At 38.1% G+C, this 17,697-nt stretch overlaps 1 protein-coding gene across 1 annotated transcript in view; it reads right to left on the bottom strand.

The window, feature by feature from the left end:
- Positions 1-17,697, bottom strand: part of DOCK4 (dedicator of cytokinesis 4) — a 353,512-nt gene that overhangs the window by 50,076 nt on the left and 285,739 nt on the right. The window contains exons 34-37 of the mRNA XM_007945030.1: positions 13,718-13,744; positions 13,478-13,573; positions 12,578-12,638; positions 8,495-8,588 (exon numbers count right to left, since the gene is read on the bottom strand). Coding sequence (XP_007943221.1) covers positions 8,495-8,588; positions 12,578-12,638; positions 13,478-13,573; positions 13,718-13,744 — 278 coding nt within the window. The remainder of the gene's footprint in view (positions 1-8,494; positions 8,589-12,577; positions 12,639-13,477; positions 13,574-13,717; positions 13,745-17,697) is intronic.

Raw genomic sequence — 17,697 nt, 5'->3', positions numbered from 1 at the left:
TTTTCTTTTGTTATAGGTCTGTTCAAGTTTTCTATCTCTGAGTGGGATAGTTTAGGTAGGTCTTGTGATTCTAAAAACTTGTCCATCTCTTCTAGGTTCTTAAATCTGTTGGAGTACAGTTTTTCATAATATTCTGTCAGTATCTTTTTTATTCAGAAGGAAGGTTGGGCAATCTACTTCTGTAGTGATATTGCCTAGGAAATCCAAGGAGGGGTCGCTATGAGTCGGGTCTGACTCGACGGCACATAACAACAACATGCTTTTTTTAATTTCAGTTGGTTCTGTTGTGATGACACCCTTTTCATTTACAATTCTTGTGATTTGGATCTTCTCTTTCTTTTCTTTTGTTAGGTCTGCCAATGATTTATCAATTGTATTAATCTTTTCGAAGAACCGCTCTCTGTTTTGTTGATTTTCTCTATGTTTTTGTTTTGTTTTGTTTTCTGTTCCATTTATTTCTGCTCTGATCTTTATTATTTCCTTGCTTCTAGATACTGTAGGATTCTTCTGTTGTCCTATTTCTAGTTGTTGGAGTTGATGAGTTAAAGTTTTGATTTTGTTTCTTTCCTTTTTTTGATGTATGCACTTATTGCTATAAACTGTCCTCTGAGCACTGTTTTCACTGTGTCCCATAGGTTTTGATATGATGTACCTTCATTCTCATTTGTTTCTAGGATTTTTTTTTTTTTATTTCAGTTTTTATCTGTTCCATTACCAATAGTTTTTGAGCAGTGAGTTGTTCAGCTTCCATATGTTTGATGTTGTTTCCTTGCTCTCCTATTATTAATTTCTAATTTTATAGCCTTGTGGTCTGAGAAGATGCTTTGCAGTATTTCAATGCTTTTGAATTTATTGAGGCTTGTTTTATGTCCTAACATATGGTCTATTCTGGAGAAGGATCCATGTGCACTGGTGAAGAATGTGAATTGTACTTTTGTTGGGTGAAATGTTCTGTATATGTCTATGAGGCCAAGTTGGTTGATTGTACTGTTGAGTTCTTCTGTATCTTTGTTGAGTTTTTTTTCTAGTTGACTCGTCCCTCTTTGAAAGTGGTGTGTTAAAGTGTCCTACTACTATTGTAAAGTTGTCTATGATCCTTTTTAATTCAGTTAATATTTGCTTCATGTATTTTGGAGCACTTTCATTGGGTGCATAAATATTTATTATTGTAATCTCTTCTTTGTTAATTGACCCTTTCAGCATCATATGATGTCCTTCTTTGTCTCTTATGATGTTTTTCACTTTAATGTCTATTTTATCAGAAATTAATATTGCCACTTCTGCTCCTTTTTGGTTTCCATTGGCTTGGTATATGTTTTTCCATCCCTTAACTCTTAATTTTTTTTTTATCCTTGTGTCTAAAATGGGTCTCTTGTAGGCAGCATATCGATTGGTCTTCTTTTCTTATCCAGTCTGCCACTCTCTTTCTCTTGATAGGTGCATTTAGTCCATTCACATTGAGTGTAATTAGTGACAGGTATGAATTGATTGCTGTCATTCTATTGTGTTGTTTTGTCGTGTTGTTGGTGTTTCCTTGGTCCATATACTTTTCTGTGCTGAGTTAGGTTTGTTGACTAACGCTTTCTCCCTTTTCTTCTTTATTATTGGTTTTGTGTTTATTAAACCCATAAGTTTTCCTTCCTTCTGGATTTGCTTAGGGGGATTGTTACTTTTCTCTGTGGCTACCTTGTAGTATATTGTCTCTACATTTTTAGAACGGTGTTTACTGTGAAGACATTGTCCCGTTTTCCTCTCCATTTGAAAGTTTGTACCTAGAAGTTTTATTCTCTCTGATAGGATAGTTTCTGTTGTTGTGTGCTGATAAACTTCCTTGGTTTTTAGAGTAAAATGTTTTATGGTCTTATTTTGAGTTTCTATTTCTGATTTGGTTTTAGTGTAGATATCATGTATCCTGATTTTGTTGAACTCTGTTGTGGGTTCTCTATTGGAAGAACATCGTTAAGCATTTCTTGTAGGGTTGGCTGGTTTTTACCAAATCTCTTAATTTCTGTTTGTCTGAGAATGCCTTGATTTCGCCCTCATATTTGATGGATAATTTGGCTGGATATAGGATTCTTGCTTGGAAGTTCTTTTCCTTCAGTGTTTTATATATGCTGTCCCATTGTCCTGCACGGTTTCTGCTGAGTAATCGAAGCTCAGCTTATCTGTTTGATTATTATAAGTAATATTTCTTTTGTCCTGGGTAGCTCTCTAATTTTTTCTTTGTCTTTGGTTCTGGAGAGTTTGATTATAACATGCCTCTGTGTTTTTCTCTTGGAATCTATCTTGTGTGGGGTTCTATGAGCTTCTTAGACAAATATCTTTTCTTCTTTCATGATATGGGGAACGTTTTCTGTTAGCAGGTCTTGCACAATTTTCTCGGTGGTTTTTTCCACCTCTTCTTGTTCAGAAATTCTGATGTGCCTTATGTGATTTCTTCTCTTGTCACTCCATATAATTGTTAGGTTCTCTTCATTTCTCTTAAACTTGTGTTCTGATTTTTCTTCATATAGGCTGGTATCCAGGGATTTGTCTTTTTGTTGGGGTATGCGTTCTTCAGCCAGTTCTATCCTACTCTTTTGTGCTTCTACTGTGTTGTGTAATTCTGTAATTTTGGTATTCATCTTCTGGATTTCTAACTGCTGTTTTTGTATGAGTTCTGATTGTGCATTAATCGTATTATTTTGTTCTTGAATGATTTTCCTGAGTTCTTCCAGGGAACTGTCCGTGTTCTCTTTGCTTCTGTTTGGGTTTCCTTAGGCTCTTGTAAAACTCTATAGACATATCTTCTAAATTCCTTCTCAGATAATTTTATTGCCTCCTCTTCCTCCATGTTTAATGAGACCTTTGTTTGTGGTTTTGCTTTTAATGCCTTGTCCTGTTTTTTTGTTTAATTTGAGGTTACCTATTGTTTCCTAGACATTTTGAGGTTGTCTTTAACTGTGGGTTATGTATTGATTTGTTTTGTCTTGGTTTTATGGTTTAATATTTTTAAAAGGTGAAGCTGGTGTATTTTATTTTTTTAGTTATTAATTCAGATACGCTGGGTTTGCTCTGCAGTTTCCTCTGTGATGGTGGAATCACTGTGGAATGTGGATATGCACTTCTGTTTGTCATAAAGAGGGTTTAGAGTTCAAACCAGGGGGATTTATGGTGTGGCTGAACATAGTTTCTTCTGTTGGATGAGTGAAGTTATTGGCGGAGAAGGTGGGAGTGGAAGAAGGAAAGCTCACTGTTTCTAGGGGTGGTTTCTAGGGCTTTGGGTGGGCTGCTACTGATGACACTGTACTGTTATTCACAGGCCTGCAGCTCAATTTCAGCAAAGACTCCAGTTGTTAGGGGGTCAACACTTTTCGTCAGGCTCAGACTACATGCAAAAACCCCACTCCCGAGGCCCCTTGATGCCAAAAAGCTGACCCAAAACAACTTCCCAGCTCCACGATCTGCTGTGGGAGTCCCTCTCTCTGGGCCCACCCACCTGCAATGCCGGCCCAACAGGCCCAGACAGCAATTGCCTCTGGCATTCCTCTGTGGGTCCGCCCACCTGCAGCGCCAAAGATCCACTGGGTTTCAGCGGCGCTGGAGTTGGGGGAGTGCCTGTTAGTAATCTGTGGTCCCAATATTACTGATAAAGTCAAGTGCAGGCCCCTCAGTGCCACTAAGCTGACCCAAGCCTGTTTGGTGACCTGCTGTGGGGGCACCTCCCTGAGCCTGCCCTCCTCCAGCACCAATGGACTCTCTGCTGGGGTTTCAGTGGTGCTGGACGTGGCCATTTGCACCTAGCCAACCCAAGTAACTGATAAAATCAGGTGCTGGAAGTAGATCCTTGTGGTGATCACTGGTATGCTGGTGTGGTCACTGGTATGCTGGTGTGGTTTGTTTTCTTCCTTAACCCAGGGAGATCTTGGATGGCCATTCTTGTCTGCCAGTTGGTGCTCTCCCAGGGAAGTCTCCAACGGCCTTTCTTGGCTGCCTGTTGGCGCTCCGCAGGATAGATCTTCTGATCTTGTTATTTTTTCTCTGTCCCTTTCTCCTTTCTAATTCTACTCCTCTGAGTTTGTTTGGTGCACTCTGACTCAATGAGCTGCTCAGAGCACCAGAATTCAAACTGCTGTACCTAGTCTTTCAAGCTCTAAGATGCTAAAGTGAAATAGCATGGTAATTACTGACGAGACTCCATTTTGAATCTCTCTCCATTTGTCTTGGCATCAATTTTCCCGAGTCTAGGAGTTTTTCAACAGAGGGACCCTGGGTCCAAAGGATGTGCCCCATTCCTGGCTCTTCTTTCCTGGTGGTAGTTAGGTATCTCTTTTTCTGCCTCTCTCTCCTTTTATCTTTTGTAAGATATAAGGTGTTGTACCACAGGGCAACTCCCCTTACATCGAATCAAGGCTGTGACATGAGTTAAGGTGTTCCATCCCACCTAATTCCCCTTACAACTGATTGGCTGATTGTATCATGGGGGATGACTGCATCATTACTTAACTGCAAATTTTATCATTATACTGCCAAACCACTGGGAATCATGGCCTAGCCAGGTTGATACATATTTTTTGGGGACACTATTCAATCCACTGGGAGCTCTGACAGCATAGTGCCTAAGGCATTTGACTGCTAAAGAAGGCTGGTGGTTCAAACCCACCAGCCACTCCTTGGAAGGAAGGTTGGGCAATCTACTTCCATAGTGATACTGCCTCAGAAACCCAAGTAGGGGTCGCTATGAGTTGGGGCTGACTCAATGGCACATAACAACAATAACAACATTCAATCTATTCCATTCTACACTTTGGGCCCCCAAAATTCATATCCTTGACATATGCAAAACACCTTCACCTGATCATATCATCCTAAAAGTCTTAAATCAACTCCAAGACCAAATTCCATCCTGGGCCAAAATTCTTCTTTAACTGATGTGAAATCTAGAATACAAGTTATCTCCTTCCGAAGTACAATGGAACAGTCACAAGATAGATATTTCCATTACAAATAGGAGAAACTGAAGGGAAAGAAGGGTTAACAAGCATCAAGCAAGTATAAAATCCAGTAGAACAACTTACCTTAGCTCTCAAGGCTTGAAAATAAGCCTCTGTTCTCTGAGACCACCTAGGCAATGGCTCTGCCTTCTAGACTCTTGGTGTTGGCTATTTTCCCTAGATTCTGAATGAAGGCCCCTCAGCTCTTGGTTTCAAGCTCTACCTTCCAGGCCCACTAGGATGGCAACTCTGTTCCTTTGGCTTTGGACAGACCAATTCTCCTAGTCCAACTAAGTGGTGACCTCACACCTTTGACCCCATCAGACCCTGTTCTTTTGCCCCTTGAGCACTGCAGTCTCATCCCCTCAACTTTGGGCAGCAACTCTGGCCCCATTCTCCTGGTATTGTGAACAGCAGCCCCACACTTTGGAACCAATTGGTGAAGGCCATGCAGCCTCCTAGTTCCAGCAGGCTATGACTGCACCCTTTGAGACCCCATAGGTCATAACCCTACCCTTCGAGACTGAGGCAGCTCTGCTTTCCATGCTTCTTGTCTGTTAAGCTTCTGCTTCCTGGTTCCTTTGTCTCTTGGCTCCATAGGCCTCTTGGGCCAGCCTGGCCTCTGCCCTGTTCAGGCATGTGTTATAAACCTCATTAGTTCTACCAGTAGGTGGCAATAAGCCTACTGCCTCAAGGCACACAGCTCCCTTGCTCTGTGGGTTAGCTATAGCACCATCTCACACTGATCTCCTAGTTCTGCTGCCACCATTTCTCTGCCACTGTTTCTTGCTGTCTATACTGTCTCTGGTGTTACAGTTCTTTTCAATTCCTTCTGGGCCCTCACCAGAACTGTCTTTGACATTCATAATTCCTCCAAGAGTCTTTTTAAGGCAATCTTGGCTTTTCCTATTATGCACTTTAAAACTCTTCCAGCCCCTACTGATTACCCAATTCCTAAACTGCTTCTAGATTGTTATTTGTTAGAGCACCACCCCATTCCTGGCACCAAATTCTGTCTTAGTTGTCTAATGCTGCTATAACAGAAATAACCACAAGTAAATGGCTCTAACAAACAGAAATGTATTCTCTCACAGTTTAGGAGGCTAGAAGGCCAAATTCAGGGTACCAGCTGTTTAAAAAAAAAAAAAAAAACCAAACTCACTGTCATCAAATCATTTCATAGTGACCCCTCCTTGGGTTTCCGAGGCAGTAAATCTTTATGGGAGTAGATTTGCCCAGTCTTCCTTCCAAGGAGTGGCTAGTGGGTTTGAACTGAAAGCCTTCTGGTTAGCAGTCAAATGCCTTACGCACCACACCACCAGAGCTCCAGCTATCAGGGAAGGCTTTTTCTGTCAGTTCTGGGGGTAGGACCTTGTTGCTTTTTAACATCTGTGGGCCTGGCATCCCTTGGATATTTCCATGTGTCTTTGCATCAATCCTGTCATGGGTCTAGGAGGTTCTCAGCACAGGAATGCTGGGTCTAAAAGATGCTTTCTAATCTCAGCTCCTCTTTCTCGGTGGTAGTCAAGCCCCCTCTCTCTCTGTTCACTTCTGTTTCCTTTTATTTCTTGTGAAATAAAAAGTAATGTAGGCCACACCCCAGGGAAACTCGCCTTACATCATATCAGGGCTATGACCTAAATAAGGGTGTTGAATTCTACCCTAATCCCCTTATAACTAATTGGCTGGTTACATCAGATCACATCATGCAGGATGATTACATCATTACCTAACTGCCAAACCATGGAGAATCATGGGCTAGCCAAGTTGACATATATTTTTGGAGGAAACACTTTAAGCCATTACACCATTAAACAACTCTCACAGAGTAAATGCAATCAACAGAAGTCAACCCCAAGATGACTCCAATATTGGAATTACAAACAGGCTATACAATGGTTATTTTATAACATTGCTCCATGAAGTAAAAGTGAACACTCTTGAAAAAATGGAAAGATAGCCATTCTTAGCAAAGAAATGGAATCTACAAAAGCTAATCAAAAAGGAATTAGAAAATTGAATAATACAATAACAAAAATTTAAAAATCCACTGGAAGACTCAATAGCATAATGGAAAGGACAGAAGAGAGTGAGTGAACTTGAAGATGCATTGATAAAAATCACCAAATACGAACAAAAGAAAGAAGAAAATTTGGAAAAGAAAAAATGAACAGAGCCCCAACTACCTATGGAACAATTCTAAAATGTCCAACATTCATGTCATTGAAGTTCCAGACAGAAAATAATGGGTGATAAAATTATTTGAAGAAACAATGCTTGGAAACCCCAAATTTGGTGAAGGAAATAAATATATAGATCCAAGAAGCTCAGCAGACCTAAATAGGATAAACTTAAAGAAAACATGCCCATATACTTCATAATGACACTGATGAAAACCAAAGATTAAAAATAAAAGTCATCAAAGAAGCCAGAGAAAAAACACGTTACATGGAAGGAATAATTTGAATGACTACAGATTTTTCAACAGAAACCACAAGGGCCAGAAGACAATGGAACTTGAAAGAAAAGAACTGTCCATCTAGATCCTATTCAGGAAAAAAAAAAAGAACAGATAGGTTAAGTAAAGATAATTATTATGTGATAAGGAAAAACAGAGAGTTTTCTTTACCATTAGACCTGCTTTAAAAGAAATACTAAGAAGACCTTCAGGTTGAAGAAAACAAAACCAGATGGAAATCTATAATTTCAGGAATAAAGGAAGAGCAACAGAAGTGGTAAATATCTGAATAAATATAATAGACTGCTTTTATCCTCTTGAGTTCTTTAAAATAGCTATAATTATGTACTGTGGAAGCAAAAGCCTGGCTCTTTGTTTCTGTTAAGATTATGGCCAAGGAAACCCTGTGGGGTAGTTCTATTCTATAACACATGGGGTTACCATGAATTGGAACGAATAACAACATTGAAAGAAAAAATTAACTTTGTTGAATGGAGTTTTCAATGTACATAGATATACTGTTGTTGTTATGTGCTATTGAGTCAGGCCTGATTCATAGCGACCCCTCCTTGGGTTTGTGAGGCAATATCACTACAGAAGTAGATTGCCCAACCTTCATTTCAAGGAGTGGCTGGTGGGTTTGAACCTCCAGCCTTCTGATTAGTAGTCAAGTGCCTTAGGAACTATGCTACCAGAGCTCCTATAGATACAGTACATATGATAAATACAACATAAGGGTAGAATCAAAGGGACCTATACAGTTCTAAAGTTTCTATTTATCTTGAAGTGGTAAAATTGTAATTCTAAGTGGACTGTGACAAGTTAGGTAAATATTTTATAATTGCAAAAATGGCATCTAAAAAATACTATGTAAAGAGATACAGTAAAAAAGCCAAAAGATAAATTAAAATGGTGTGCTAAGTAACATAAATTCAATTACACATACATTTCACTTTAAAAAAAAAAAATGCTTGAGTCCTCAGTTATAATTATAAAAAGCAGAGAAGTGGATATACCAGTACCCAGCCCACTCCCCTCAACCGGAGCCAAAAGACAAAATTACCTGTGAAGTTTTGTGCTTTCAGATGTAGATCATAGAGTTTGTGAATGTAGCGTATATACATCTCTTCCTTGTTCAGTTCAGTCTTATAGAAGTTCTGTAGAAAAAAAAAAAAAAAATATATATATATATATACAAGCATGGATATTGCCTCAACATTAGGCTTACAAATATCTGCCTTTTACTCTTCTGAATTTCCATGTGTTGGACCAAGAGAACTGATATAATTTCCACATAAATGACTTTTCAAAAGTTATGGAGGCCAGGTGACATATTATTAATTCAACAATGCCTGCAAACCCAAGGAGGGGTCGCTGTGAGTTGGCTCTGACTTGATGGCAGTTAGGTTTTTTTTTTTTTTGCAGTAAGCACACACAGCAATTATTGGATAAGCTCATAACTCCTGAGGGTGATACACCAATTATCCACATTTCTTTTGTTATTTTCTATTATTTTTTGTTAGTTAACTGTCAATGTATAATCAGTCTGTCCAACTGAAAGTATTGAAAATATGTAACAGACTGATTAACATGTTGATTTAAATTTGCTGACTGATATTCAAAGGACAGTTTCTCTCATTGCAAATGTCAAACATATTTTGCTTCTTGGGAAAAATCTCTAAGATATGTAGGTAAAGATGAGTGAAAACAATGTAAAGCATTGTTTTTCCCCTACAAAATTATGCTAAATAAGGTAAATGAAAATACTCTTTACTGTGAAGGTTTTACTCTGTGTTTCTTACTTAGGGTTAAGTTTAAGTGTTTCCTGTTTATGTTACGAACAAAGAGGAGTCAATAGTAAGATACTTTATTCTAAATTATCATTATATGGGTATGCTTATTCAAAAGAAGTTATTTATTTATTAAAAAATGTATCAGAACTTTACTCAGATTTTCTAAAATGTTTGAACATTAGTTATCAAAAGCTCAATTTTGACTTACCTGGGCACATCATGCTGGCATTTTAAAGACATATTTACAAGCATCCACAGTTACTCCTTCATCACATTAGAAGGCACATGGAACTTAATGAACACAGGAGGAAATGTATATGATGTTGAATTCCAGCAAAAGCAAGATGTTGTGATGAGAGATCATTGTACTTTATGACATCCTTGCTTAAGACACTTGAACTACTAGTAGTACTTATTATTATCATTGTTGTTATTTTAAAAAGAGGACTGACTGACTGATATTACTTGGTATGTGGACTAAGGGAAAATGAATAGTGATGGGGGATGAAAGCTGACTTGATGGAGTGACAGGTTTTTCTAAGGGGGAAAGCCTAGGGATTCTAAAGATGTTTGAGGCCAAGTAGCTAAGACAGGGCTTTGGCAATAGACCAAAATAGCCGATGTGGCTGGTTAAACTGTACTTGAGCTTGAAGCCTGAGGACCTTCTGTCAAATGTACTTTCGGTTCACTATTGACAGGTATTCATTTTTCCATATAAGGGCTCATTCAATCTTAACACAATGATTTTAAGTTGAATGCACAATAAAAATATTTTTTCCAATTTATGCCATTTATCCTCTTCCCCTTTTGTCTTATCTCCTATAAATCTTGGCATTCTTTAAAAACATAAGTAAATAATGTTATTCATATTGCTCTTATTATAATCAAAATCATTTCAATTAGCAAGAATTGTTGTACCATAAACACAAATCTAACAAGCCCACAGCAGGTTTTTACATTATTAAAGGATGATTTGCTCTAATAGCTTTCTGGTAAGAAGCAGCTTGCTTTGAAAACAAAATAACCTATTATTCTGTAGAGGAACAGTCCTCCTTTTAAAAAACAAAGAAACCAATGATCTCTCTAGTCAGCAGATGAGACTCTTTCTACACGTGTCTGGCAAACACTTGTGACACAAAGAACAAAACAATAATTATATTTCCTAGTATTTGTCATGTCAAAGGTTACATATTTTAACCAAATAACACTAGAGTTTAACTCAGATTGTGTAAAGGAAGTAAGAGCTTTCCTGAAAGCAATCAATCTGGGCTTGATCTTTCTAAAGAGGTAACAACAACTTCCATGAGGAAGTGAGTAATTGAAGAGAACCATATTGCTGGTAGAAAACATCAAGAGCTTTCCATATGGAGTAGAAGCTAAAAAGATTAGCTTCAAAGTGATATATTTGGCCCTTTAATGGAAAGTGTTCTTGCATGAGCTTGAAATAAGAACAGTTTTCAAAATGTTCACATTTTCTTTAAGGACTATTCTTGGTCAGTATAAAAATCCCAGGAGAAATTCTTTGTCTCAAGGGAATCCTGATAGAACCACTGATTTGGTTAAGTCTCTGGCTTATTCCTACTGGGAGAGTAGAGCAGACACCTTTAGGATAAAGTATGAAATAATCTGTTCTGTTATCCCAATTGGGAAATGACCTAGGGTCTATGTTTATTTGTTCACCGCCAAAGGAAAGTATTTGTAAAACAAGGTGGTGACAATGAAAGGGGATTCTTTCAGAAAAAGGTAAAGGCTTTGCTTTGAGGTTATTTATGAGACTCCGTCTGGAATTGGGATACAGTGAGGATTAAGGAGATAAACTGGGAATGCCTAAGGATTACAGAGCACTTGGGTTCTCTTCCCAAATGTTGGTGTATAGAAGGGACATGGAAGAAACTCAGGCTGACCTTGATGACTGGGGAAAGGCTGGCATAAGCATATAAGAACCTAGGGAAGACAGGAGGCTTAAAAGTGGGGAATGTCATGTTCACGGCTTGCAATGAGAGTATTCATAATGAAAGTAAATTTCAGGCCAGTGGGATAGGATTGATGGTCCAGAGGTTATTACTGGGTTTGATAATAAAAAAGGAAGAATAAAGTACATAACCAATGAACAAGATGTAGCCTGATGGAGGAAGTTCAGGTTTCATTATTTTTAGCTACAGATATTGGAGGTGGAGATGTAACAATTAAATTCAAAATGAGGTGAAAGTGGTGGGTGTGGTACAGAAGGATATATCCATGTATTAAGAGATGAAGAACAGGTGGCAAGAAAGGAAATTAGGAAACAGATCATTGTAAGAAAGTGAAAGTCCTCAGCTTTGAAGAGGAACTGTGAGAGGAGTAAACAAAACAAAACAAAGTGACTGAAACCAAAGAACTAAGGCAAGATAGAATCAAAGTGGGGTAAAACAGAATTTCAAGGTACGGTCAAATAGGAAACAGTAAAACAGTATTAAAATTATTAAGGTGAATAAGAATGTCTGTACAAGTACTTGGAATAGAGGTCTCATCTATTCTAAAAAATACAAGAAAATGGAACCATAATATTCACAATTTGGAAATGAAAACAGACACATATTTATGTATTTCAAATCTGATTAATGGAAATTATCAAAAGCATAAACCTGTCCTATGTTAAAATACGAAATATAAATGTTTAAATGTATGGTCATTCTTTTGCTTTGTGGTGAGAATCTGTCATATCTAACAGTTAGCTGTGTGATATTTTATGTAAATTTTGACTTGCCCAGAATAATTCTGATATAGCCTGTTATCCTTACATAATATTTAATTTTACTCTCAAAATTGTCCCCTCTGGGCTATGCATTATATGGTCACTGTAGCTATAACCCAAACCTTAACGATAATGGTATCAGAAATTTATTTTGCAAGTAAGTTAGAGAGTGAAAATTACACTAAACCAAATACTGTCATCTGTCCACAAAAGAGGAGACCATGAATATTTATTAAAATGTAGAATGAATGTAACACTGTGGGGAAGGAAAAAAAGAACAGAAAGAACAGTCTACACAGAAGCACAATCCAGAGACCAGTGTTTTCCGAGTGAAGAACAACAGAAAACACCAGGAGGGTGAAGCAAACTGCATGAGGACCTGACCACCTCACTCTGGGCTTCTACAGAGGTCTCCTTCGGAATATTCCGAGCCGAGAATTTTCTGGGCGTTAATTCAACATGAAGCTTGCTAAGCTTCTTTTAAAAACACTTCTAAACTCGTCCATGAAACATCTAGATAAAAATACATTGTTGATTAAAAACAAATAAAACAGAGTATTTCTGTGACAAAAACAAAAAATGTTAGATATAAAGAAGAGAAAGGGAATTGTCTACTAACCAGGAGGCTAACTGTGCAGCCAATCTTTTTGCCATCTACCTCTCCCATTTTCATGCAGTCCCTAAAAATAAAAAGCCATAGTCAGAACACAGAACTTCCTCTCTAGGGGCAATCACTTTGTTCTCTTAGGGGGAAGACCAAAGTGCTGCCAGAGAGCAAAGACAATTTGCAAGGTAGTATTCAGATAAAAACTCTGGGTAACTAGAAAACTGCCCCAGGTTGCATGATCTCTGGGCAGATAAGAGGTCTGAGACTCCCGAGCAGCAGTTTCAGCCATGAATTTGACTGCCAGGTCGAGGCTGTGCTCGCTTTCAACATACAGAGAACACAGGGACTAAGAGGAATGCAAGTGTGTTGTTTTGTATCTGGAGGCTCTGGCCAACAAAGAGAGTAAGAGTTTCTTAATTAAAAAGCAAAACCAAAACAACAGCAACAACAACAAAAAAACCATGTATTTAGGTGGACAAATTGCTTTGAAAGTTTAGATAATCTAAAGATCAAAAAATGATGTTTATATTACCTCTTTTTCTTAGAGACTAGTATAGTTGTACAATTCTCTGTTACACTGTCTTTGCCCTAAAATGGGTCTCTGTTGGTCCACTAGGTCAGTATAAATTGACCCCTTCAAAAGAAGTCCCTCAATTAAGGAACTCTGAGACCCTCTCCCTTCACAAAAAGTTTGAAAGAACTGTTAAAAACAAAGCAAAACAGAAAAAAAGGGAAATAATCCCCTAATGAAAACTGAACCAGCTGGTGAGAAGTCCATGATCTTGCTGCAAAACGTTCCATGGTCTAATGACCAATTCTTTGAATGATTAACTCCACTGGAATGTTAATTGTATGCTATTGGATATTCTAACTGGAGCACAATATATCTGGAAACCATGGGACTCAGCTTACCTGTAATCTAACAACCTCTCCATTAGACGAGTTACAGTGGCGATTAATGAAACGCCACTTTCCCTCCATGTTTCCCGCTCAATTTTCTTTAGTAGACTAGAAAAGAAAGAACCCAGGGCATTTTCAACATTTATTTTTATCAGTCACCATGACAACCATTTTACTTTCATCAGTACCTTAAATGTCTTAGCAACCACTGCAACATCTCACAAGTACCACAATTTGCAAACAATGTCTTACCTAGGATAGGGACCAAATAGTGGAATTCTAATCCAGGAAGCATTGACAAAGCAAATTGATTTTCAGATTATCCAAGTCATAAAATAAGAACACATGCATATCATCATATTTGCAAAACATATAAGCACCTCACAGCTCAAAGTCATTTTTTCCCCTAGCTTCTTTCTTATGCTATCAGAGGCTTGTGCCTCACCACATCAAATAACACTGCAAAAAGAGACAACAGGAGTACTTCCAAGTTTACTTTTCAGTAAGATCTTGCTTTATTCACATAAAAATGTTTTCCTACCTCTCAGTAGAATGCATCTTCATCCAAGCAATTTTACTGCAATGCAACTGCTACAGGAAAATCCTTGTACAGACGGTGTGACGTTTTGCGTTTTTTTCCTTTCACTTAACATTTGCCCACTCAATACATATTGTACTATCTGTGCACTCACTCAACAGTTTCATTCATTTTGTCATTAATCACAGAGGATTTTCTATGTGGTTGTTACAGCAGAATGATGGCAAGTACCAAACCACATCTTTCCTCCTACATTTCCCCTGATCTTAAGCACCTTGGAGCAGAGGCACTATGTAAACACAAAATAATAACAGTCATAATAATTAGAATCTGTGTTACTTTCACTCCCGTCTCTCAGCAAATTAACAATGTGCTTGGCAAAGATTTTATGATTCAACTCTTCCCAAAAGACAAAAGTAAGAACCTAAACATGGGAACATGAGGCTACCTCTCTGTCCCACTGCATTTAATGGTCATCATTTCTTTCTAAAACCTTGTTTCCCTTCCATTTTGGTTTCAGGAAGAGAAGGAGAGAAAACATTTCTTCCAAGTACAATCTAAGCCTATCATAGATTGTGCACGGCAGGAAAATTAACATGAAAGAAAAACAGCTATTCTGTCAAAGCTTTCTTTTGGCTGTGGCTATGTTCCCTCCTGATTTTCCTCCTCTCCCCCTACTTTTTTCCCCTTAATATTGCCATTCCAATGCCCAGCCTTCTGTCTTGTCTCCTCATCTGTTCCCTATGCATCTGAGATCATCTGTTTTTGTGGTTCGCTCTGAAATGTTTCCTAGATTTGGGGCAAGGGGTTAACATACGGAAGGGCTGGAGCTTTCCTTGACTAATCCTACAGAGGCAGGTACATCCCCTGATTTGTTTAAAATGTATTTTCTTTTAAAAACCTCTGAACAGCACCTGTTCCATGTCTAAATGCCAAATCGGTATTGAACCAAGGGCTCAAATGAAAATCTGCCTGTCAAAGCAACCATGGATGATGGAGACATTTTCCCAAGTGACAGCCCACACCTCACATACCTTAGAGGCTGAAAAACAAAGAACTCACATTAAGTAATGTTAATTCTAAAAATACATGGAGACTTCTTTCAGGGCATGAGTTTCATTCATCTGTAGAGCCTCTTGGTGAGGTTAGGAATCAGAGCTTGCAAGAAGAGACATAACTCTGCATAGCCTGTTCCCATGACTAACTCAACACTGAATGTTAGGACTGAGTCGAGAACCCAATTCATCTGCCTTCTTTGCCAGAACTGTTTTTTTTCTATTGGTAAGCTTGCCATTTCTTAGTTTACCTGATACAAACTAAGAAAGGGAAGCCATCAGCAAGAAGAGAAAAGCCTATCTGGATAACTTGGATGAGATCTGGCATTTTAATTTTGGTCTATAATCATACCCACTTGCCCACTCTGAGTATGTAGGGAACTCTTCTAAGAACGGTAAAAGGTGATTTCTCATTGCTAATCAACAAGGCTGATCTGTTAGATGCAATGGGACTCTATAACAAAGGGAAGCAGAATAGACACAGCCTTGTAGGATGACATACAGCTCCCACGCTTTTTCTCTATGAAAGAGTGATTTGGGGGTAGGGTGGAGTGGGATTTGACCTTCAATCCACCTTTCTCCTTTCATAACGTGATTATGCTGAGGCCATCACTCCATCAAACACCTGTGTCTGTGCATGTGCTTCTCAAACAGTCCACAGAGGAGTTCAGTTACCTAAGGCATGGTATTACTTAGCTAATTCTTTGCCCTCAAATTGTAATGAAATGTGAGACCACAAAACAAAGATCTCTGACATGATCTGGGGTCTTACTGAACTAATTAGTGCAACAGATGAGAAAACAGACTAAAGGACTAGGGACAGAACAGGACAGATGCTCTCTCTTTCAGAAAGCCTATTAAGAACCCCTAAGACTGGGTTAGCTACCTCTACTGTGTGCTCCCACAGCACAGTCCCTGCTGTATCCCCAGACCTAGAAGGGTACCTACAACCGAGTAGGTGCTTAGTACATAATGCCAAATGACCAAATCAAGTGGAGCCATGGGGAGCAGTTACTTCTGATACTCTACTCTTGATATATCATGTTGGCAGCTATAATCCATGATCTCAGCATTATGGTAAATAATATTGCCTGACTCCTGCTTATTTCAAAATGATGCAGCATGGCCAAATGGAGGTAATGTTGGGGGGTGGGGAGAAGAGTTGAGTTCTTAGTTAGGAGGGTACTATACAAATTTAAGTTGTCGGTCTATGGGGCCTATTTTGGCAAGCACTGTATTGTCAGGAAGCAGTGAGAGCTACTTCCCGTGCTTCAGCATTTTAAGAAGTTTTAGGCATGAATTACAGAGAACAAATGAGAATCTGTACCATAACGGCATGTGTTCCTAATTCATAATGTGTGCAGTGACTCACTGTGATTATACTCATTCATTGTGATTTCTACTGCCAAAAAGGCATTTTATTGTTTCCTGAAATATAGTTCGGTTTTCACATTCTCTTCCAAGCCCAGGTAGAAATGATATTTAATTATCACTTTAGATTTGACTTATTCCCAATATGCTGATCATAAAAGCATGAAAGAAAAATATTTATAGTAACAATTCAATAATATGCTGAAAATCAACAAAAGAATAAAGATCTCCACAGAATGAATCAGGAACCTTAAAATAGTCCTAATTATAGAGCTTAATATTTTAATTATTGGTTTGATCCTAATGTCAAGGTAGGTCTTCTATTTCAAAGTTACACTTACACACAAACAATCTAAATTGCATGCTATCAGGCCTTTATTAAAGTAGATAAAAGGCACTACAGAACTATGTAAGTATTTATTAATCTTGTGAACTTATTATAAATAATTAATCACAAATCGCAAGAGAGTCATTTCACCGACTGACTCTCTTTCAGTTCTTTGTTCAAACCAAGGACTAGTAACTGAAATGAGAGAAATTTTCAAAACCAATTCAAATCCAGTATAATACTGGATGCGGTTTTAATCAGAATTGTAGCTAAACGTTAGCTGTCAGGAAGGACAGATACATATATGCTACAATGAATGAGGGCTTGGTGACTAATTATTAAAAGCGCTGGTTTAATTACAGTATCAAAAGAAAATGGTGTTGTTCATGATTCCATATAAGAATATATTTCATTATCCACCATGATTACATGAAATCTATGTACCCCTTCTTGACATTTCCTTTCAATAAATTTCCCGAAAGCTTCAAAAATGATTGTGAATTGGTCAAGCTGAACTCTATCCAGCCTATCAGTCACTAATAATATTTTCAAGCCTACGTACGTATGAATGTTTCTACTGCTCCAAGTTAATGATCACAAAATGAATTCTAGAATGTTGCATTAATAGTTTTAAGACATGCTTGGGCATAAGTATACATATACTTTGTAATAGAAAAATGCATTGCTGTATTATGTATGCATTTCTAAAAGCACTGCAAACATTTTCCAAGTACAATGATCTAATTCTTCCTTCAAAATGAAACACTTTATCAGTATACTAGGCTTGAAATTGATGATCATCCATACAGATCTCCGGACAAAAACAAGTGCCAGAACTGCAACCCCCCAAAGCACTACAACATTCTCATGTGTCCTCTCTGTCCATTTCAAGGCAGGAGATGAACAGAGGGTGCATGCAATTCACGCCTATGAAAGCACA

This window comes from Orycteropus afer, unplaced genomic scaffold, assembly GCF_000298275.1.
Source record: "Orycteropus afer afer isolate SDZICR_OR568_19922 unplaced genomic scaffold, OryAfe1.0 scaffold00007, whole genome shotgun sequence".
Lineage (NCBI taxonomy): Eukaryota > Metazoa > Chordata > Mammalia > Tubulidentata > Orycteropodidae > Orycteropus > Orycteropus afer.
Note: the sequence above shows the minus strand (reverse complement) of the source record. Positions and strands in the feature narration are given on the sequence as shown.